The sequence below is a fragment of the Gobius niger genome (genome assembly GCF_951799975.1).
Source record: "Gobius niger genome assembly, chromosome: 12".
Lineage (NCBI taxonomy): Eukaryota > Metazoa > Chordata > Actinopteri > Gobiiformes > Gobiidae > Gobius > Gobius niger.
In genome coordinates this window covers 29,354,482-29,370,897 of record NC_136863.1, presented here as the reverse complement: position 1 = coordinate 29,370,897, position 16,416 = coordinate 29,354,482, and the positions used below count along the sequence as shown (strand labels likewise).

At 43.0% G+C, this 16,416-nt stretch overlaps 1 protein-coding gene across 1 annotated transcript in view; it reads left to right on the top strand.

Moving 5' to 3' along the window:
• sema3d (sema domain, immunoglobulin domain (Ig), short basic domain, secreted, (semaphorin) 3D) overlaps positions 1-16,416 on the top strand; it is a gene marked incomplete at its 3' end in the record, with an annotated part of 95,795 nt that overhangs the window by 26,514 nt on the left and 52,865 nt on the right. Inside the window, exons 3-7 of the mRNA XM_079567812.1 lie at positions 5,688-5,750; positions 5,831-5,950; positions 6,131-6,224; positions 7,979-8,107; positions 15,125-15,261. Coding sequence (XP_079423938.1) covers positions 5,688-5,750; positions 5,831-5,950; positions 6,131-6,224; positions 7,979-8,107; positions 15,125-15,261 — 543 coding nt within the window. The remainder of the gene's footprint in view (positions 1-5,687; positions 5,751-5,830; positions 5,951-6,130; positions 6,225-7,978; positions 8,108-15,124; positions 15,262-16,416) is intronic.

Genomic DNA, 16,416 nt, shown 5'->3' with positions numbered 1-16,416 from the left:
TGATGTTGGCCAGTAGAAGGGACTTTCAGCCATAAGAATAATATGGCAGAGATCTAATTGCTAACAAATAACGATTTGGACATTTTATTTTTGAACATTTCTTTCAAAACCTGTTTATCACCCATAGCGTTGTGTTGGCACCAGCCCTCTAAATGAAGTACAATTCTATAACGTGAACGTAAACTATTGACTTACAATGCACTACTGCAAAGTTGGGCTAAACATCTTCAATAATAGTGAAATAATGGCACCACACCTGATGTGCACCCTAAAACACACCTCCATCCCTTCCTCGCTGACAGAGGTGTCCTGCAGCTTACCCTCCTCTCTACTGAAAGTCAGTGCCTTTAGCCAAACACAGACAATGTTTAACCAATAAATCAGTTTCTGCCTCCACTTTGGTATATCTATAAGCTTAGCATTTGCTCTCAGGACTACAATTAAATATTAGCAAGGACGTTGCGTCATTCAGCCTGATAAGATCCATCATCAAACTTTACCTCCATAACGTGAGCGACTGACACGCGCGCGCGCCTCACTGGATGTGTTCACGTGCACACACAACAAACAAAAAACGTATCGACAAGATCGTAAAAACAGCTAGACCAACTTAGCATAAACGTATCACAAACGACGGGCATAACTTGCGTTCCGGTGGGGACCAAGCTAGCTCAAGTTTTGGCACACGCGCACGCGCACACACACACATACCGCGCTAAATCGTCCCGGTTACCTCACAGTCAATGCAACGTTTCGTGCAGTTTGTTCTCGGTGATCTGACCGGTTGGAGGCGGGTTCGCCAGGAGTCTGTAGGCTCAACAACCAGGTTGTTGTCTCCTGCACAGGTGAACTGAGCGAGTTCGGCGCGCACACTGCCTGCAGCTTACCGGAAATGGGTACTTTAGCATTACGGGGCTGGCGCCTCCTCGCTCGATTTAAATTTTCATTTATTACTCAAACTACATCCATGGATTCACAGGAATGTTGTTCTCAGATGTCAAAATCAATTTGTTTAGCTATAACCACAGATAACACAGGAGCAGACTGAAAGGTTTAGCTAAATTGGCAGGACTAAAGTATCTCCCTCATTACTCAAGAGACTTCAAATTCATCTAGTGTGACCCGGAACGGAGGGTAGAAGTGTGTTTATTAATTTACACAAAAAAACATTTTAACGAAAATAATACTTACCTTTGATTTCACTTGTGCAGCAGGCGACTGTCTGGCGCATGGTAGCGTGGTGGGGCCACGGTGGGGCGGAGCAGAAATGGCAAGGACGGAGACCCCCTACATTTTAGTGACAGCGCATGCGCGAACAAATTGCGGTCAAGGCTTGAAATAAAAAAATCATCAGAAGAAGTTGTCTCAACTTTTTGTCTTGCAGTCACTGAACACGACTATATTTTAACGTTGATTAGTAGAATTTGCATGTTGACTGAACATTTAACCAGTTTACATGTTCACTGGACTAATATCTTTATATTCTGATAGCAAATGGCAAGTTGGGCTTTTAACAGTGTGTGTGTCTTTCACATAAAATTTCAATTAAATATATTTGTGTTTATGGTCCAAAGTATGGCAAAATGTGGAAGAGTTAAAGGGGGGCCCATACTTATGCATACCTCTGTATATTATAGATCCTATAGAAGACCTTTGATTTCCACTTCATTCACATTCTGTTGCGCCCATCCTCAGACCCCTCCCCTCCTAGGTGACCGTTTCACCTCCTGACCGATTCCTAACGCCTTTTCGCCTTGCGTTCGCTGCCGCCCATTTCCCAAACCACGGGACGCCTCTTTAATCCTGCTCACAGACTCTTGACTGTACTCCGCCGCGGCGTCACGTTGAGCTGTGCGTTTCTGTGTGATTTCCCCCGCGGCATGCTTTGGTTATTATTCATAAACTGTATGATTTGAGTTGTGTGCGGGGGGCTGGAGTGACCCGTGGCTAACGCTGGCGATGGCTCTCCGTGGTATGGGCCTTAGGGGAGTAACGCGATAAGACCATAAGCCTGTTATCACACATGTATGAGCATCGGGTGGAAGGGTCGGGACGCCTATACGTTGTTACCGACCGATGTGCGGATGTTTGGAGGACATCAAACATGAGGACACAACAAGTGCACTCCCTCTTTCCCCATTATCATCCTGCGTGATCAGCCTGCTGCCCCTTAGCTCCCCGAATTAGAGGCAGTTCACTGGTTTGTCAGTTCAATCAGGTTAGGAATTAGATATTCAAAAATGGCCACGATGTATTAGATGTAAAATCAGTCATGTCTGCAAAACCGCTGCGATTCATCCTCCACGCCTGTGTGTGGCGCTGTGGCACTTCCACCGGTAATAAAACAAGATGTAGATGGCGCTTTCCTTTAGTGGAATGTAAACAGTGATAATGAAAGGGATTTAGGATCTACAGACCCCTAAAACAGTGGTTCTCAACCTTTTGGAGCCGCGACCCCCATTATAACAGGTAAAGGGGTTCGTGACCCCCCCGGCCCGGGTCATACTGTGAAAAATAGGAACATTAGCCTACATAATTCTTAAAAAACAAATGGCTGAAATAAAATTCATGAAACTACGATCAAATAATGGCACTCTGGTAAAATTGCAAACACTTGCTACAATAAAACATAAGATTATATGCTAATGAAATTATGTATATTTTATCTAAATGATCTAGCGACCCCCCAAATTTGTCTCGCGACCCCCATGGGGGTCCCGACCCCCAGGTTGAGAACCACTGCCCTAAAACGCTGGTCCCGTGTGGAGAATTGATATGGATTGATAACATATTTTTGCGTTTATTCCTGAGCTTGACTTCGTGCGGACTGGGTCTTAGTTATTTCTGGGAAATCTCCGGCTTTCTAGTGACAGAACGTTACAAAATAAACGTAAAGTAAAGGCTGAGTTTCCCCTTTTTCTTACTCTGACATCGAAACTGATGTTAAAGGAATAGTAATGTGAGATATTACGCCTCTTTCACACCGCACAAATCTACGTGCAAGCGCCATCATTCGCAAGCCTGCGCTTCAAGTTGTCCTGTTGTGCAGATGGGAAAGCTCTTGTGTGTACCGACAGCACAGAAAAATGCTGCAGTTTAAGTGTTTAAAATCACCTTGACGTTCACGATAAGTGTCATCCCAAAGCAGGCGCTGGAGAAAGCTAGCAGACAGGCTTTGTTCAACCATGGCTTATACAATGTGTTCTTGAGCTGGAGGTATCTGAAGATAGCAATGACAAATCCTGAAAAATAATTAGTGATCATTATAAATGATTGTTGATTTTGTTTTTACATGTGGCAAGGCAACCTGTCCCTACAAACCTGCAAAGCCTCCCAGGTTCATGATTTGACTGAAGACACAGCTGGCTGGTGGAGAGTTGCCTGCAATGCTAAAATAATTCTACAGTAATACTAAATCACTCCCAAAACCAAAAATGGAACTCGATCGCATCTCTTTTGCGTGTGGGCTGTGCAACGCAGCGGCTTTCAACACCAAAATGTACAAAAATCACTTTTGTAAAGTCATTTAACGTCTATCCAATTGTGGACTTGGAATACATAAGGAAATATACTTAAATATAACTTTAGGCGTATTAATAACATCATTTTCCATGCCTACTTATAAAAACATTTTGCACGTTAAGGAGACATATCAGTTGTATTCCTATTTTATAATTATAATAGTGTTGCTTTAGAATGAACCTTGAGGAGTTGCTTTGAGTCCAGTACTACTCTAGGCGCTCCGTCCCTGCTCCGTGGCGGTATGAATACATGTCGCTCGCCGCGAGGTTGTTCGGCCGCAAAGGGCGCTCGGCTCTGAGCTCGGCGTGCGGTGTGAAAGAGGCCTTACTGCATTAAGTGCTCCTAAGGTGTTATTACGCCTTACAATATAGTGCCCTTTTTGATTCACTTAGAAAATTGACATGTTTAATTTTGTGTAGCTAGACTTGGATCTTGTAACTATTCACGTAACTGTTTTTAAATAGAGAAAACGTGGAAGAGCTTGGTAGTTTGTTTGTTTGTTTGTTTATTAAGATCCCCATTAGCCATTGCCCTTGACAATGGCTAGTCTTCCTGGGGTCCAGATTATAAAATCACATTTTCATACAATGATCACAGATCACAACAGCATAAAAATATAAATACACAATTACAACATATTACATTTGTTGCAGTGGGACAACAGAGTCTTTTTAAAAATGTTTATGTCTGCGATGTTAGAAATGTCTTTAGGCAGAGAGTTCCAGGATTTCATCCCTCTGAACATAACAGCCTTCTGTCCAGTCTGGGTTTTACATGATGGAAGAGTAAAATGACCGTTTACTGCGTGTCTTGTGTTAAACTTATGTATAGAACAGCTGAATACAAGTACATCATACAAAACCTTAGGGAGTTTTAACACAAGAATCTTTTTAAAGAAGCAAAGAAGGGCAAAGTGCAGTCTATTCTTCACCAATGTCCAGCCTAAAGTTTGGTGCAACCTTTGAATATTTGTATATTTTGAGCACCGTAGCGCGAGACGTGCTGCCTTATTTTGCACTAACTGTAGCTTCTCAATATCTCTTTCGGAGGCACTGGACCAAACCATTGGGCAGTAATGTAAATGGGACAAAACAATGGTCTTGATCACTAGTGAAAGAACATTTTGGCTTAAATAATTTGAGCATCTTCTGATAACCGCCAATTCTCTTCCCATGACAGCAACAGTACGATCAATATGCTTGGACCACTTAAGTCTGCTGTCCATAATAACTCCGAGAAGTTTTGTTTCTTCTACTTGAGTGATCACTGTGCCATCGACTGATAGTTCTAATTGTGGTTTTTCCTTTAGTTTCCAACTAGATCCCAGTATAATGCTTTTTGTTTTGGATGTATTCAACACTAGTTTGTTTGCATGAGCCCACCTTGCGACAGACTTTAGATCGCTGTCTAAGGAGCTGGACAGAACATCAGCTGATGAAGCAGGCAGGTATATCGTGGTATCATCTGCATACATCACAGCTTTAGTGTCTAACTTTACCCCAGTCCGGCACTATATCTATGCTGAGAGAGGCTAGATGCTAACAACATTTGCGTGAATGACCGCACGCACAAATACCAGACAGTTACGCATCAAATCATCTAAGCTCAGGTAAGAAGAACATATCTCAGTATGTAAAAATGGTGGAGAAAACTGGACACAAATCTTTAAAATGGCCACTTTGTTGAGGCCTCGGCACAACCACGCAGAACATAATAACAAAGATCTAAATGATAATCCTGAACCGCACATGGTTCCGGGCTATTCTGACCAATTTTTATATGAAGAGTGCAGCAGCAGATGTCAAAGGTTTTGAGGGTTATATGTTTGAAAGTTCAAGGTGCAGTTGAATATTGCTGACATTTCTGCAATACCACCCCCTAGAGGCTTGGAGCGACCTCAGAAGGAACTCTGTTTTTTTTTTTCTCACAGACCCAACCTATAATCTCCACTCATTGAGAACTAATATTTGATCACTGATACTACGTGTACTACCAATTTAATTAAAAGGATAGAAACACTGATGACAAATGAAAACGAAATCAAAACAAGATCAAAACGAAACTCGCCGCCATCGCCCATCACTACTTCATCACGCCTCCCTCAGTGATCATACTGCGCATCTTGCTTTACTTTCATACTAAATGTATTTGACTATTTCTTTCAGATCCACTGGCCGGCCGCCAAGGAGCGTGTGGAAATGTGCAGACAGGCCGGCAAAAACCCAAATGTAAGTGTCTTTAGCAAAGCGAAATCATCCGAGGAGATTGTGTGTCTGATATTTTACACGGTGATGTTCTCCGGCCTCAGCTGGAGTGCGCTAACTTCGTCCGTGTCCTGCACAACTACAACCACACGCACCTGTACGCCTGCGGGACCGGGGCCTTCCACCCCACATGCGCCTACCTCAGGATCACCGGGACCAGGGAGGTGAGGGGCACAAAGAGCACCCACAGAACACACAAGCACACATTCTTATATTGCTCTTCACATGGAACATTATGTGTTATTAGTCTTTGATGCCTTGAATTTGAATGTCTTTGAATATGTTTCTTCCCACCGTGTCTTGCCTAAACATTGAAAATGAAAAGTACACGTGTTTAATCTCAGGATGGAGTGTTCCAGCTGCTGTCTGACACTGAGGAGTCTGGACGGCTCAAGTGTCCGTTTGACCCTGCACAGCCTTTCACCTCAGTGCTCACAGGTGAGACCCACAGACCCACACACTGCATTTGACCCATCTGTAAACAGGGCCTCAGGGCGACCATTGTTGCTACATGACAGTTTTTAAAGGGGCTAGATGCAAGTTGGTCATTTTATACTCACTACTGCCACCTCAGGTCAAAGGTGTAGCTGCACCTTCTATATTAAAGGAATAGGCCACCGTTTTTACATACTAAGATATGTTCTTAGCTCACTTTAGACGTGTTAATATATCCCCGTATGGTCTTTGTCCGTGCGCTCTGTCACGCAAACGGAGCACATACGCAGCCTCTCCCACATGTCACATAGCTCCGAAAAAGCTCACGATAGAAGCTACCAAGCTCTTCCACGTGTTCCCTATTTAAATAAAGTTACGTGAAGTGTTTTCATGCGAAGTATATTTACACAGAAATGTAACATGTCGATTTTATAAGCAGATAAAAAGGGGGACTATATTGTGAGGCGTAATGATACGAGGAGCACAGCGTCCGCGCAGTAACTCCTAAAGACTTCCCCCGCTCACTTCCGTCAATAACCTTTAGGAGTTACTGCGCAGACGTTTTACTCCTCGTATCATTACGCCTCACAATATAGTCCCCCTTTTTATTTGCTTATAAAATCGACATGTTACATTTCTGTGTAAATATACTTCGCATGAAAACACTTCACGTAACTTTATTTAAATAGGGAACACGTGGAAGAGCTTGGTAGCTTCTATCGTGAGCTTTTTCGGAGCTATGTGACATGTGGGAGAGGCTGCGTATGTGCTCTGTTTGCGTGACAGAGCGCGCGGACAAAGACCAGACGGGGATATATTAACTCGACTAAAGTGAGGTAAGAACATATTTTAGTATGTAAAAACGGTGGCCTATTCCTTTAAGCTTGTGCATGACGGCACTTCAGACCCGAAGCATCACCTTTTTGAGTGACAGTGCAGGATTTTAGAGGCAGTTGTGGTGAACAGGTCTGAGCTCATTCTACATCTTAGGGCATTGTTAAAACATGTTGGGGAAGGAAAATACTTAATTTTAGCATTTTTAAACTCTGTATAGTCCCTTTAATAAACATGATAAATATGAATAAAAACTAAATCTTAAAAAGTACAATCAACAGTTTATATTTCTGTTTCCAAGAAATGTTTTACTCCATGTTAATAGGAGAACTTCTTTCATTTAATATTTTCAAATGAAAAAAAATAAATAAATATATATATATATATAGAATAATACATAGTGCTAGGTCAGGCAACAGACTAGATACTGAAGAATCCTCCTGAAAATAAAATTAGAATATTGTTGACTTTGTTGGTGCTGCTTCCAGAAATATGCATTTTGAGAAAAAGGTTTATGGACAATATTGTAATATTGAAACAAATAGGCTTTTCATAGAACAAGTTGTGAGTGCATGTTGAATCCTTCTTTTATGAAGATAAGATCAGTTTGGTGCACATTGGTCGTAGGTGGTTGATTTCTTCTATTTCAAATGAAAGAGATGTCGTCTGCCAGATGGATAAAAGCAGACAAAAAACTGCATGCACTCTGACGATTCAAACTTAAAAAGTCTTTATTTTGACATGGCTTATTAAACTACAAAGCGCACCAACGCATTCCAGCTCCTTTGAGCCTTCCTACTATAGACATGAATGTACTCCTGTAACTGCCATCAGAGACAATAGAGCTCCACTTTTGCTGCATTTTACTATGTTGTTTCACTTTATTCATTTGCAGATGATCCAACTCCTCTGTTATTTCACAGATCAGTTCCTGTACTCGGGCACGTCCTCAGACTTCCTGGGCAAAGACGCGTCCTTCACCCGCTCCCTGGGCCCTCCTCCAGACCAGCACTACATCCGCACAGAGGTCTCCCAGGACTACTGGATCAATGGTACACGCACACAAGGCCTGACGAGATTGTAGGGGGGCAGTTAATCAAAATGTAAGCAAAATCACAATAATAATATAATGGTCAATCTCAATAATCGTCATGGGACTTTATAAGAGTTTGGTTTACAGACATTTTTTTGGAATTTGATTGAGACAATGGTAGATTTTAAGGATAGGATAGGAATTTACCAATATCATAGGAACAAGCCAAAGAAATCTGACTCTTTTGAGGAGGTGTATTCTGATATAATTTCCGATTGTGATTGTAATCATGAATAATTAAATTATTCATGAAGAATTTGAGGCTTATATGCTGATTTCAGGAGCTTTTAAACATTAAACCGAGAGTGACTCTTGACCTCTTTCTTCCAAATGGCTCGCTGTAATCACTTCATATTCCATTGTTTTCCCCACACTGTCCGCGCAGGCCTGAGTGATGTCCGCGTTGTTTTGCTTCTTCCATGCTCGGTAAAATGTGCGTGTACAATCGCCACTCGCCACAGTGTGCAGCGGTAATTCATAACTTCCAACAGGGCAGACTTTAGTTCAAGATGAAAGAGAAAGTAACAGGTGCAGGTGTGTATCTGCGGCCGCGAATCTGCGGCGGCTCCAGTCTGTAGGTTTCAAACTCCCAAGCGACTTAACTTGAAAACATATCAAAGTTATCTTTCTTTTTTAAGTGCCAATCAATAGAGAACTATTGCCTAAATATTCAAAATATCACAAGATTATTTTATACCTGGACACCAAACTTTACCCATTGAACAGTCTTGAGGGAAGAGGGAGAATACTGATGGACCAGCTGTAGTGCTTTGGTATCTCCTTGATCATTGGATTTGAATTTCGCTGGTATCATTTCTAGAGTAAAGCAACAAAAGTCTAAACGTCTGAACTGAGATATCAATCCTTTCATTTGTACGCACAGAAGTCTCCTCCAGTGAAGTATTAACATGTGAAGCCATGTCAGTGATTATCCACCAGCTGTGCATAGTGTTGATATATACAGGATGTGGTCGGGACCGAGCTAATTCTCTATGACTGGAAAAGGTACAGGAAGCTGCTCTTCTCACACAGGAAGTTAGCAGAAACTAGCACAGCACTGCGGTGAAAACAGCCAATTCCATCGTCCTCAAAACTGCTCTCTTTGTGATTTGCTGATACCGAGCATTCAGCTCATTCTTGCACCGATCTGAAACACACTTAACTGCCTCACACCGGCCCATCCCTGCGATCTGACTCAGCCTAGGCTGATCCAGAGAGCACTTGAACATGCCGCGACTGTTGACACAGCAGAGCCAGTGTGTGCCCTCGCAGCGGTGGTTATGGGCATTCCAGTGCACAGGAAACAGCACACTTATTCATATTCCTCCAACTTTTATATGAATACCACGGGCAAGTCAGTACCACACCTACCGGTGAGATTTACAGCGTGTCAGAAGGTCATGACCTCACTAAACATCGCCAGCCGTCTCCTCACAGGGAGTCTGCCTCTGGATAGGAGTCTGCCATGAGAATGGTTAAGAACAGTAACATTGTACAAACACAGAACAGCTGCATGAGGCTGACTAATATTGATCTAATCACAAGACATGGGTTATTTGACATCTGTTATTTTTTTTTGTGGTTTCTAGATTTTCTTTTTCTGTGAAATTGCCCGCAAAGTGTTGTCTGAAATCAGCAAATTATCGCGACTGGCACTTTCTGTAGCTCCTGTTGCTTTACCTTTGAGGTCCACATGGGGTCGACCATAAGGTCCCTCTGTAGTCAAAAGCACAGGCTTCAGCTGTGTTTTGACAGAACACATAAGTGCTTTATTTGTCTTTGTACAACCGTACAACCAGGTGTTAGTCCTGAGCCGCTGCGACTGAGCTGCCCAGCCCCTGTGGGCCTACCTGACCAGTGTGTCTCAGGGAAACCATAGCACCGGGAGGAACCCTGGCTGGCTGCTTTCAGTGCAGTTCTTCTGAAACGATGCATCCCTATTTCAGAGCGTGGTGTCCTGCACTGGTCGGCTCCTCCACCTCCTCCCTCCACAACAGTCTTTCACAATCTTCCCTTTGTTTATCCCTTGCTTGTTTCCTGTAGCGCCTCTTGTGATGCCTCCACTGTGATGCCTCCACTGTGCTGCAGGTGTGGAGGGCTCTTCTCTTTAGTGTTTCAGATAAAGCTACTTTCTTCAGCACCATTATGGACTGTCTTCAATTGAAAAAAATGCACAAAAACGTACAAAAAAGTTGGAGACCCTGATGAAGATGACGACCTGCAGTCAGGCGGAAACCCTGATGAAGACGACAAGCTGCAGTCAGGTGGAGACTCTGATGAAGATGACGAGCTGCAGTCAGGTGGAGACTCTGATGAAGACGACAAGCTGCAGTCAGGTGTAGACCCTGATGAAGACGACGAGCTGCAGTCAGGTGGAGACCCTGATGAAGATGACGAGCTGCAGTCAGGTGGAGACTCTGATGAAGATGACGAGCTGCAGTCAGGTGGAGACCCTGATGAAGACGACGAGCTGCAGTCAGGTGGAGACTCTGATGAAGATGACGAGCTGCAGTCAGGTGGAGACTCTGAAATGAACATTCAATGCGCTGGCAGCTGTGGCATTGTGCTGTGTGTAAAATTTAACATTTCAAAATGGACTTTTATTGTAGACAGCCTAAGGCCTAACACTAGTGTCATATTCAGCATCTTGTTATGCCACACCTGTGAGGGGAGATGGACTCTCGGAGACAGATTTGTGAACAATATTTGAGATCTTTTATGTTTATAGAAAAAGTTGAGTTCATTGTGTTATTATATTTTTTGTTCAGTGTCTTATGCACTCAAGTTTAAACTAATCAGAAGGTCTTTTCTCAAGAATCATAATCTGAATTCATTTCAACTTCAATAGAAAATCCAATATAAAGTTTGTACACATGGCCTCACTATACATTTCACATGACGTGTGATTATGGCCTTCATCCTCTTCTCCTCCAGTATCTGTCTGCAGCATGTGTTGGCCCGCGCTTAAAGAAAAAAAAAAACAAAAAAAAAACCTTCGTGCCGTGGTGTGTCTCTGCTAAACATCCCCCTCTCCTCGCATCAGGACAGCGTTCCACCTCCAGAACAAACGTGGTTAAGCTCTTCCAGCCGGGGAATCACCCATGTGCCTGGCTCGGCATCCAGGGGGCCGGGTCGCTGTTGATGTAATGTCGCTGCAATAGCACAAACTAGGTCTCCTCTGAATTAGGGAAGCACAAACAACGCGCAGAAGGGGACGGAGGGTTGGGAGAGGCTTTAGGAAACATCTTGCTTTACTCTGGCTTAAATACATTCATGTGACACTGGTGCTACACTGCAGGAAAAAAAAAAAAAAAGTATCTTACGGCCAATTTAGGAGAAAGCAAAAAGAGAGCCTCAACGCAGGGTGCCTCAAACACATTACGTTTTGATTAGGGGAAGCGGGGAAAAAAAGAGGTGGGCGATGTACTCTATTATGGCCTGGCCTGACTTTGTGCTCTTTCTGGCCAGTGTCAGAGTCTTATTTCTCCACTACTGAATCCTTATTTGCCGATGTAGCTCCATAAATGAAACAATTTGAGCGTCATTTCTTTTACTTTCAGCCTCATTTAGTCGTGTGTTTTTAAAGAACTACTGCACGAAGAACAACATCCCATACGTGGACAATTTCTTCACATTTTATAACAGGCCTGGACTTTTCTAAAAGGACACACTTCACCCCAACCACCGGATCCCACCTGTTTTCACAGAACAACTTAGAATAGAATCAGCAGCATGAAGGTGTCCCTCCACACCCACCACAACGGATATTCTTGTTTTTATCAGCACAGAGCGCACCAAAGTTAAGACCATTAGCACTGTTAATGCGAATAACCTCAGACTTCTTTAATGGTTTTTAAATGTCTTAATGGTCTTGGTCCTTCTTTCAGAACTGCTTTTACCTTATGAACCTTCACGCTCCTCCGGCAGGGGTCTCATAGTTATTACTAAAGTCAACAAAAAGGCTCTGGAACGACCTGAGGAGGAGCTCAGGGCTGCAGAGAATGTTTTTAAGAGCAGCTCAAGACCCACCTTTCTAATCTATTTATTTAGCCCTAATATATAATTATATATATATATGGGAGGTTGTGCCAGGCGTATTGTTTTAAATGTTGTAATCTGTAAAGCACTTTGTGATACCTTTCGGTATGAAAAGCGTTTTATAAATAAAGTTTGATTGATTGATTATCAGAGTCAGAGGCCTCACAGCCACAGGTGCCTGTTTGCTCCGTCCAATATCCTCACAAGAGCTGAGCAGAGGAGACAACGCTCTGTTTCATAGATGATCAAGATGTTAAAGAAATAAAAGATATATTCATTTTTGTCAATATCACCTACTCTTAGTTGTCACTTTTCCGTTAACCATCAAATCGCTGAACTTTCGGTAAAAAAAAAAAATGCACCTAATTTGAATGTTACTTGAGAACTTTTCTTTTAAATGTGAATAAATAAGCAGGAAAGGAAGGAAACATAGGAGCTGGGCTCTGTGGGGCATTAGCATTTTGCAGCAGCACACATTTTCTCCAAAGTATAGCATGCCTTTTGGGATTTCAAATTTCCAAACAACGATAAAGTTTTTCCCGACAAGTAGCCTACCATTTTCCAAAAGTGCTTCATCCCTTGCCTCTCCCACGAGCAAAATCCTCTTTGCTCCATCGCTTCAGTAAGACGATGATATGTGGTCTTTAATGGCTAATGATGAGCACTAGTGCTACAGGAGAAATATGACGTATGACGCTGCATTTAATGATTGAAAGAAACTATTATGTTTCCGCTTTTACAAATATTAAGTTTTAATAGAAACGTAGCTCAGGTGCCGGTTGACGAATGGGCAAAGGATAACTAGTCCATTTTTCTAACTTACTTTGTCACGCTGTTTGACTTAGAAAGGTAAAGATAAGCATCTTTGATAAATACAATCCAGCACATTATGCCCCTTAACGACAGCCGCAGCCAGTCACTGTGGCGGCTCATGAAGAGGGTCAACAGATTATGATTATGTTAGTGTTTATACCTTCAAACAAAGTGTAATGCTATTACTTAACCACTACTATAGCTCTGTGGTACTGAGGGGCGACTGGTGAAAGCGGCCTAAAGGAGCACTGTGCCCAACCCAACAGCGCACGCAATGCTGCGTTATAGCTACATCGGAAATCTGAGGATGTTTTTTTCTCAAGTTGCTCATTGTCTCCAATTTTCTTTTAAATATATAGAAATATCCAAGTTTCTCCTCACTCCTCTGGTTGGTAGAATGTTTGGAAAAAGCAGCGATTTAAATTTGCGTGGCTTTGTAATGGGTTCTCCTGCTGATGACCAGGCTGCGCTGAATAATAGATCCAGTGCATTGTCAGAGCAGCAGACAAAAGTACAAGATCCAATCTTGGTCAGAATCCAGGTTCAAAAGCTTTGTCTTCAAAAAAGTACAAGTAGAATGTTGTCCAGGAATCAAATGTCCAGCCCGGTGTCCTCAAATCAAACGCACTGCTCTGTGCGCGTTTAAAGCCAGATGCGCGATTTTGGCCGTCTGTGTTGAACGATCACTCGACATGAGGAAAATCTTAGCTCATAGGTTGTACAGTGGGACAGGTACAAAGATTTCAAATTAAACCATTGTATGACCAAAAACGAGCCGCGACGATATCAAGCAGAGTCTGATATTTTGGAATAGATGGATTTCCGATGGCGTCACATTTCTCCCACAACTCCATACTTTGTGTCAAGCGTCAAGCGTTTGTGTTACGGATCATTGATCATATCCTGAAGCAATGGTTCACACCTGTGTTGTGTGGGGCTGTACAAATCGTGCTGATCCCAACACGACGAAGAGACAACATTTCAATATCCCAAAAGTGATTTATCACCAAGGAACAGAGACAAAGCCTTTCGTACGAGAGACCTAATCTATGGCTGAGAGAACAAACAGAGAGGGCTTCGATCCTGACCAAAGACACTGTAAAGTCTGCTCCCAACGTTTTATCACAGGTAAACAGCGTATTTCCTTTTTTCTAAGTCTTTTATTGTCATGATTATGTTCGCTTATACCCATCGATTACATGGCTCCTTGTCAGTGAAAAAACACACGAGCGACTACAGTAGCTCAGAGCAGACACAATCACATACATTATGTGCAGAGGATTAAAGAAACGGAAACTCATCCATGCTAGCCGCAGAGTGAGCCTCCTCCTCGCTGCAGCTAGGATCACTGTCTCGTGTCTCGTCAACAGAATACATCATCAGAGCACGCTGCCAAGTGTCGCGAGCAACACAGGCCAGGCATGGACCGGTCCACCTTTTCCTTCGTGCGTATCCATGGGAGTAAACACCGCGAGCATACCTCTGGAGCCTGAAAGTCGCTACGATAAACTTTGGTCGCGGCTTATTCTCTTTGAACCATCGCACAGTGGAGGCGACAGCAGACTTTCCATTCCCTACGTCTTGCAATAGAAATCTTGTAAGACAAAAAAAAACATACCATTTTGCTCAACGGATAGACAACCTTTTAGAGCATGTGACATTAGAGCTTTGGGAGCTGTGTGCAAACCATAAACTGTGTTCAAGGATTAGACAAAAAGAGAAATGATTGAGAAATGACTTGATTCATTGCTGGGTTAGTGCAGTCAGTGGCCTTCAGTGTCCCATCATCAAGAACAACTGTAAAGCACACATCCAACGGCATTGTGACTAGAGGCAAGGGAAAGTGTTATTGTCTTAATATATGAAGTTGCTTCAAGCTCTTAAGCAGTAAAAGGCATCGAAATATCCCGGGGCTGAAGTTACGACTCCATGTTGTAAACAGCGGCAAAGTGATGACTCCACACAAGACCTGAGAGTGCACTCCACACACATTAAAAAGACCACAGATGTTGATGTCTGTGCTGGAGGAACCAAGTTGTAAATAAACATGCAGATGGTAGAACTATCAGGAATGGGATTTGACTTTGGGAATTTGCTTTTTCGTCTCGTGTGTGTGTGTCTGCAGAGGCCAAGTTCATCTCTGCTCATCCCATCGCGGACACCTTCAACCCCGACGACGACAAGATCTACTTCTTCTTCCGCGAGGTGTCCCGGGACGGCAACGACAAGAGCATTGTGTCTCGCGTGGCTCGGGTCTGCAAGGTCAGCTGTTCTCCTATACGGGCTGCAGTCAGAGAAGGGGGCGGGCTGGTGCGTTTTGGGAAATGGGGAAATGTACAGCGTTCATTTCTGTATTTTTAGCTTGTATGATATAGTCTTTTTTATGTTTTACTTTTCATTCAGTATTTATTTTCTGACCCAAACTAATAGAATTCTATCCCAAACTGCACTCATAAGACATAAACCTTTGGGAGCTCGTGCTGTAGCCACTATACTACATATAGAAGCAATGTAAACCGTGCATTTACGTGTAAAAAGTCACATTTATCTCACCTTTGCCTTTAATCTTAGACTCCTCCTCCCTGCATCACTCGCATCTGCTGCTGTACATGTGTTGTCCATACATCCATGTAATCCCAATAAAGCGGTAGATCATCGTCCCTGTTCTCAAATGTCCTCCGGACAAGACACAGAGCCCCTGATCTCAGCTGCGTATCCGCACGCAGGAGAGAGGCTTTTACCCCAAGGTAAAAGATAGAACTGCCCCGGGCCTCTGGTGTTATGTAAATTGAGAGCATCTTAATTGTTGGTCGACCATGACAGCATCGACCAATTAGTCGACAAAACGACCAAAGTTTGGCCGCCCTACAGTGCTTGAATGATTGACTGTTGGAGGAAAAGCTTGGGGAGGGGCCACTGCTGGGCATAATCTCTGATTGCACGGAGCGCCCCCATCTGCACAAACGTCTAGTCTACGTTGAGAAACACAAGATCGGGATCAATAAGTCTGATAGGCAAACATGTCTATCTCTCAAACAGTAGAGGCGTAAGGCTTTCGTGGTCAGGTACTGTAAGTAAAACCTCAATATGTATACGATAAAGGTTAATTGTTGCATCCTATAGACCAGGGATAGGCCACGTCAGGCCCGGGGGCCAAATCTGGCCCTCCAGCATAGAACCTTTGGCCCTCAAGATGATTGAGAAATATTATTATACAAATCAGAAGTACTTTAATCGTTTTAGAGTTTAATAATAACCTCTTACCACCCGCCTAATTATGTAGGCCTGTGTAACACCTCATTTGAAAGATAAGACCCACAAAACTGATCTTTTTCCTCGCGTTGTTGCTGTGTTGTGTCACCTTTTGTATGATTTTTTTTTCTTTCTTATTTTTTTCATTTTTGTGACATTTTTGTG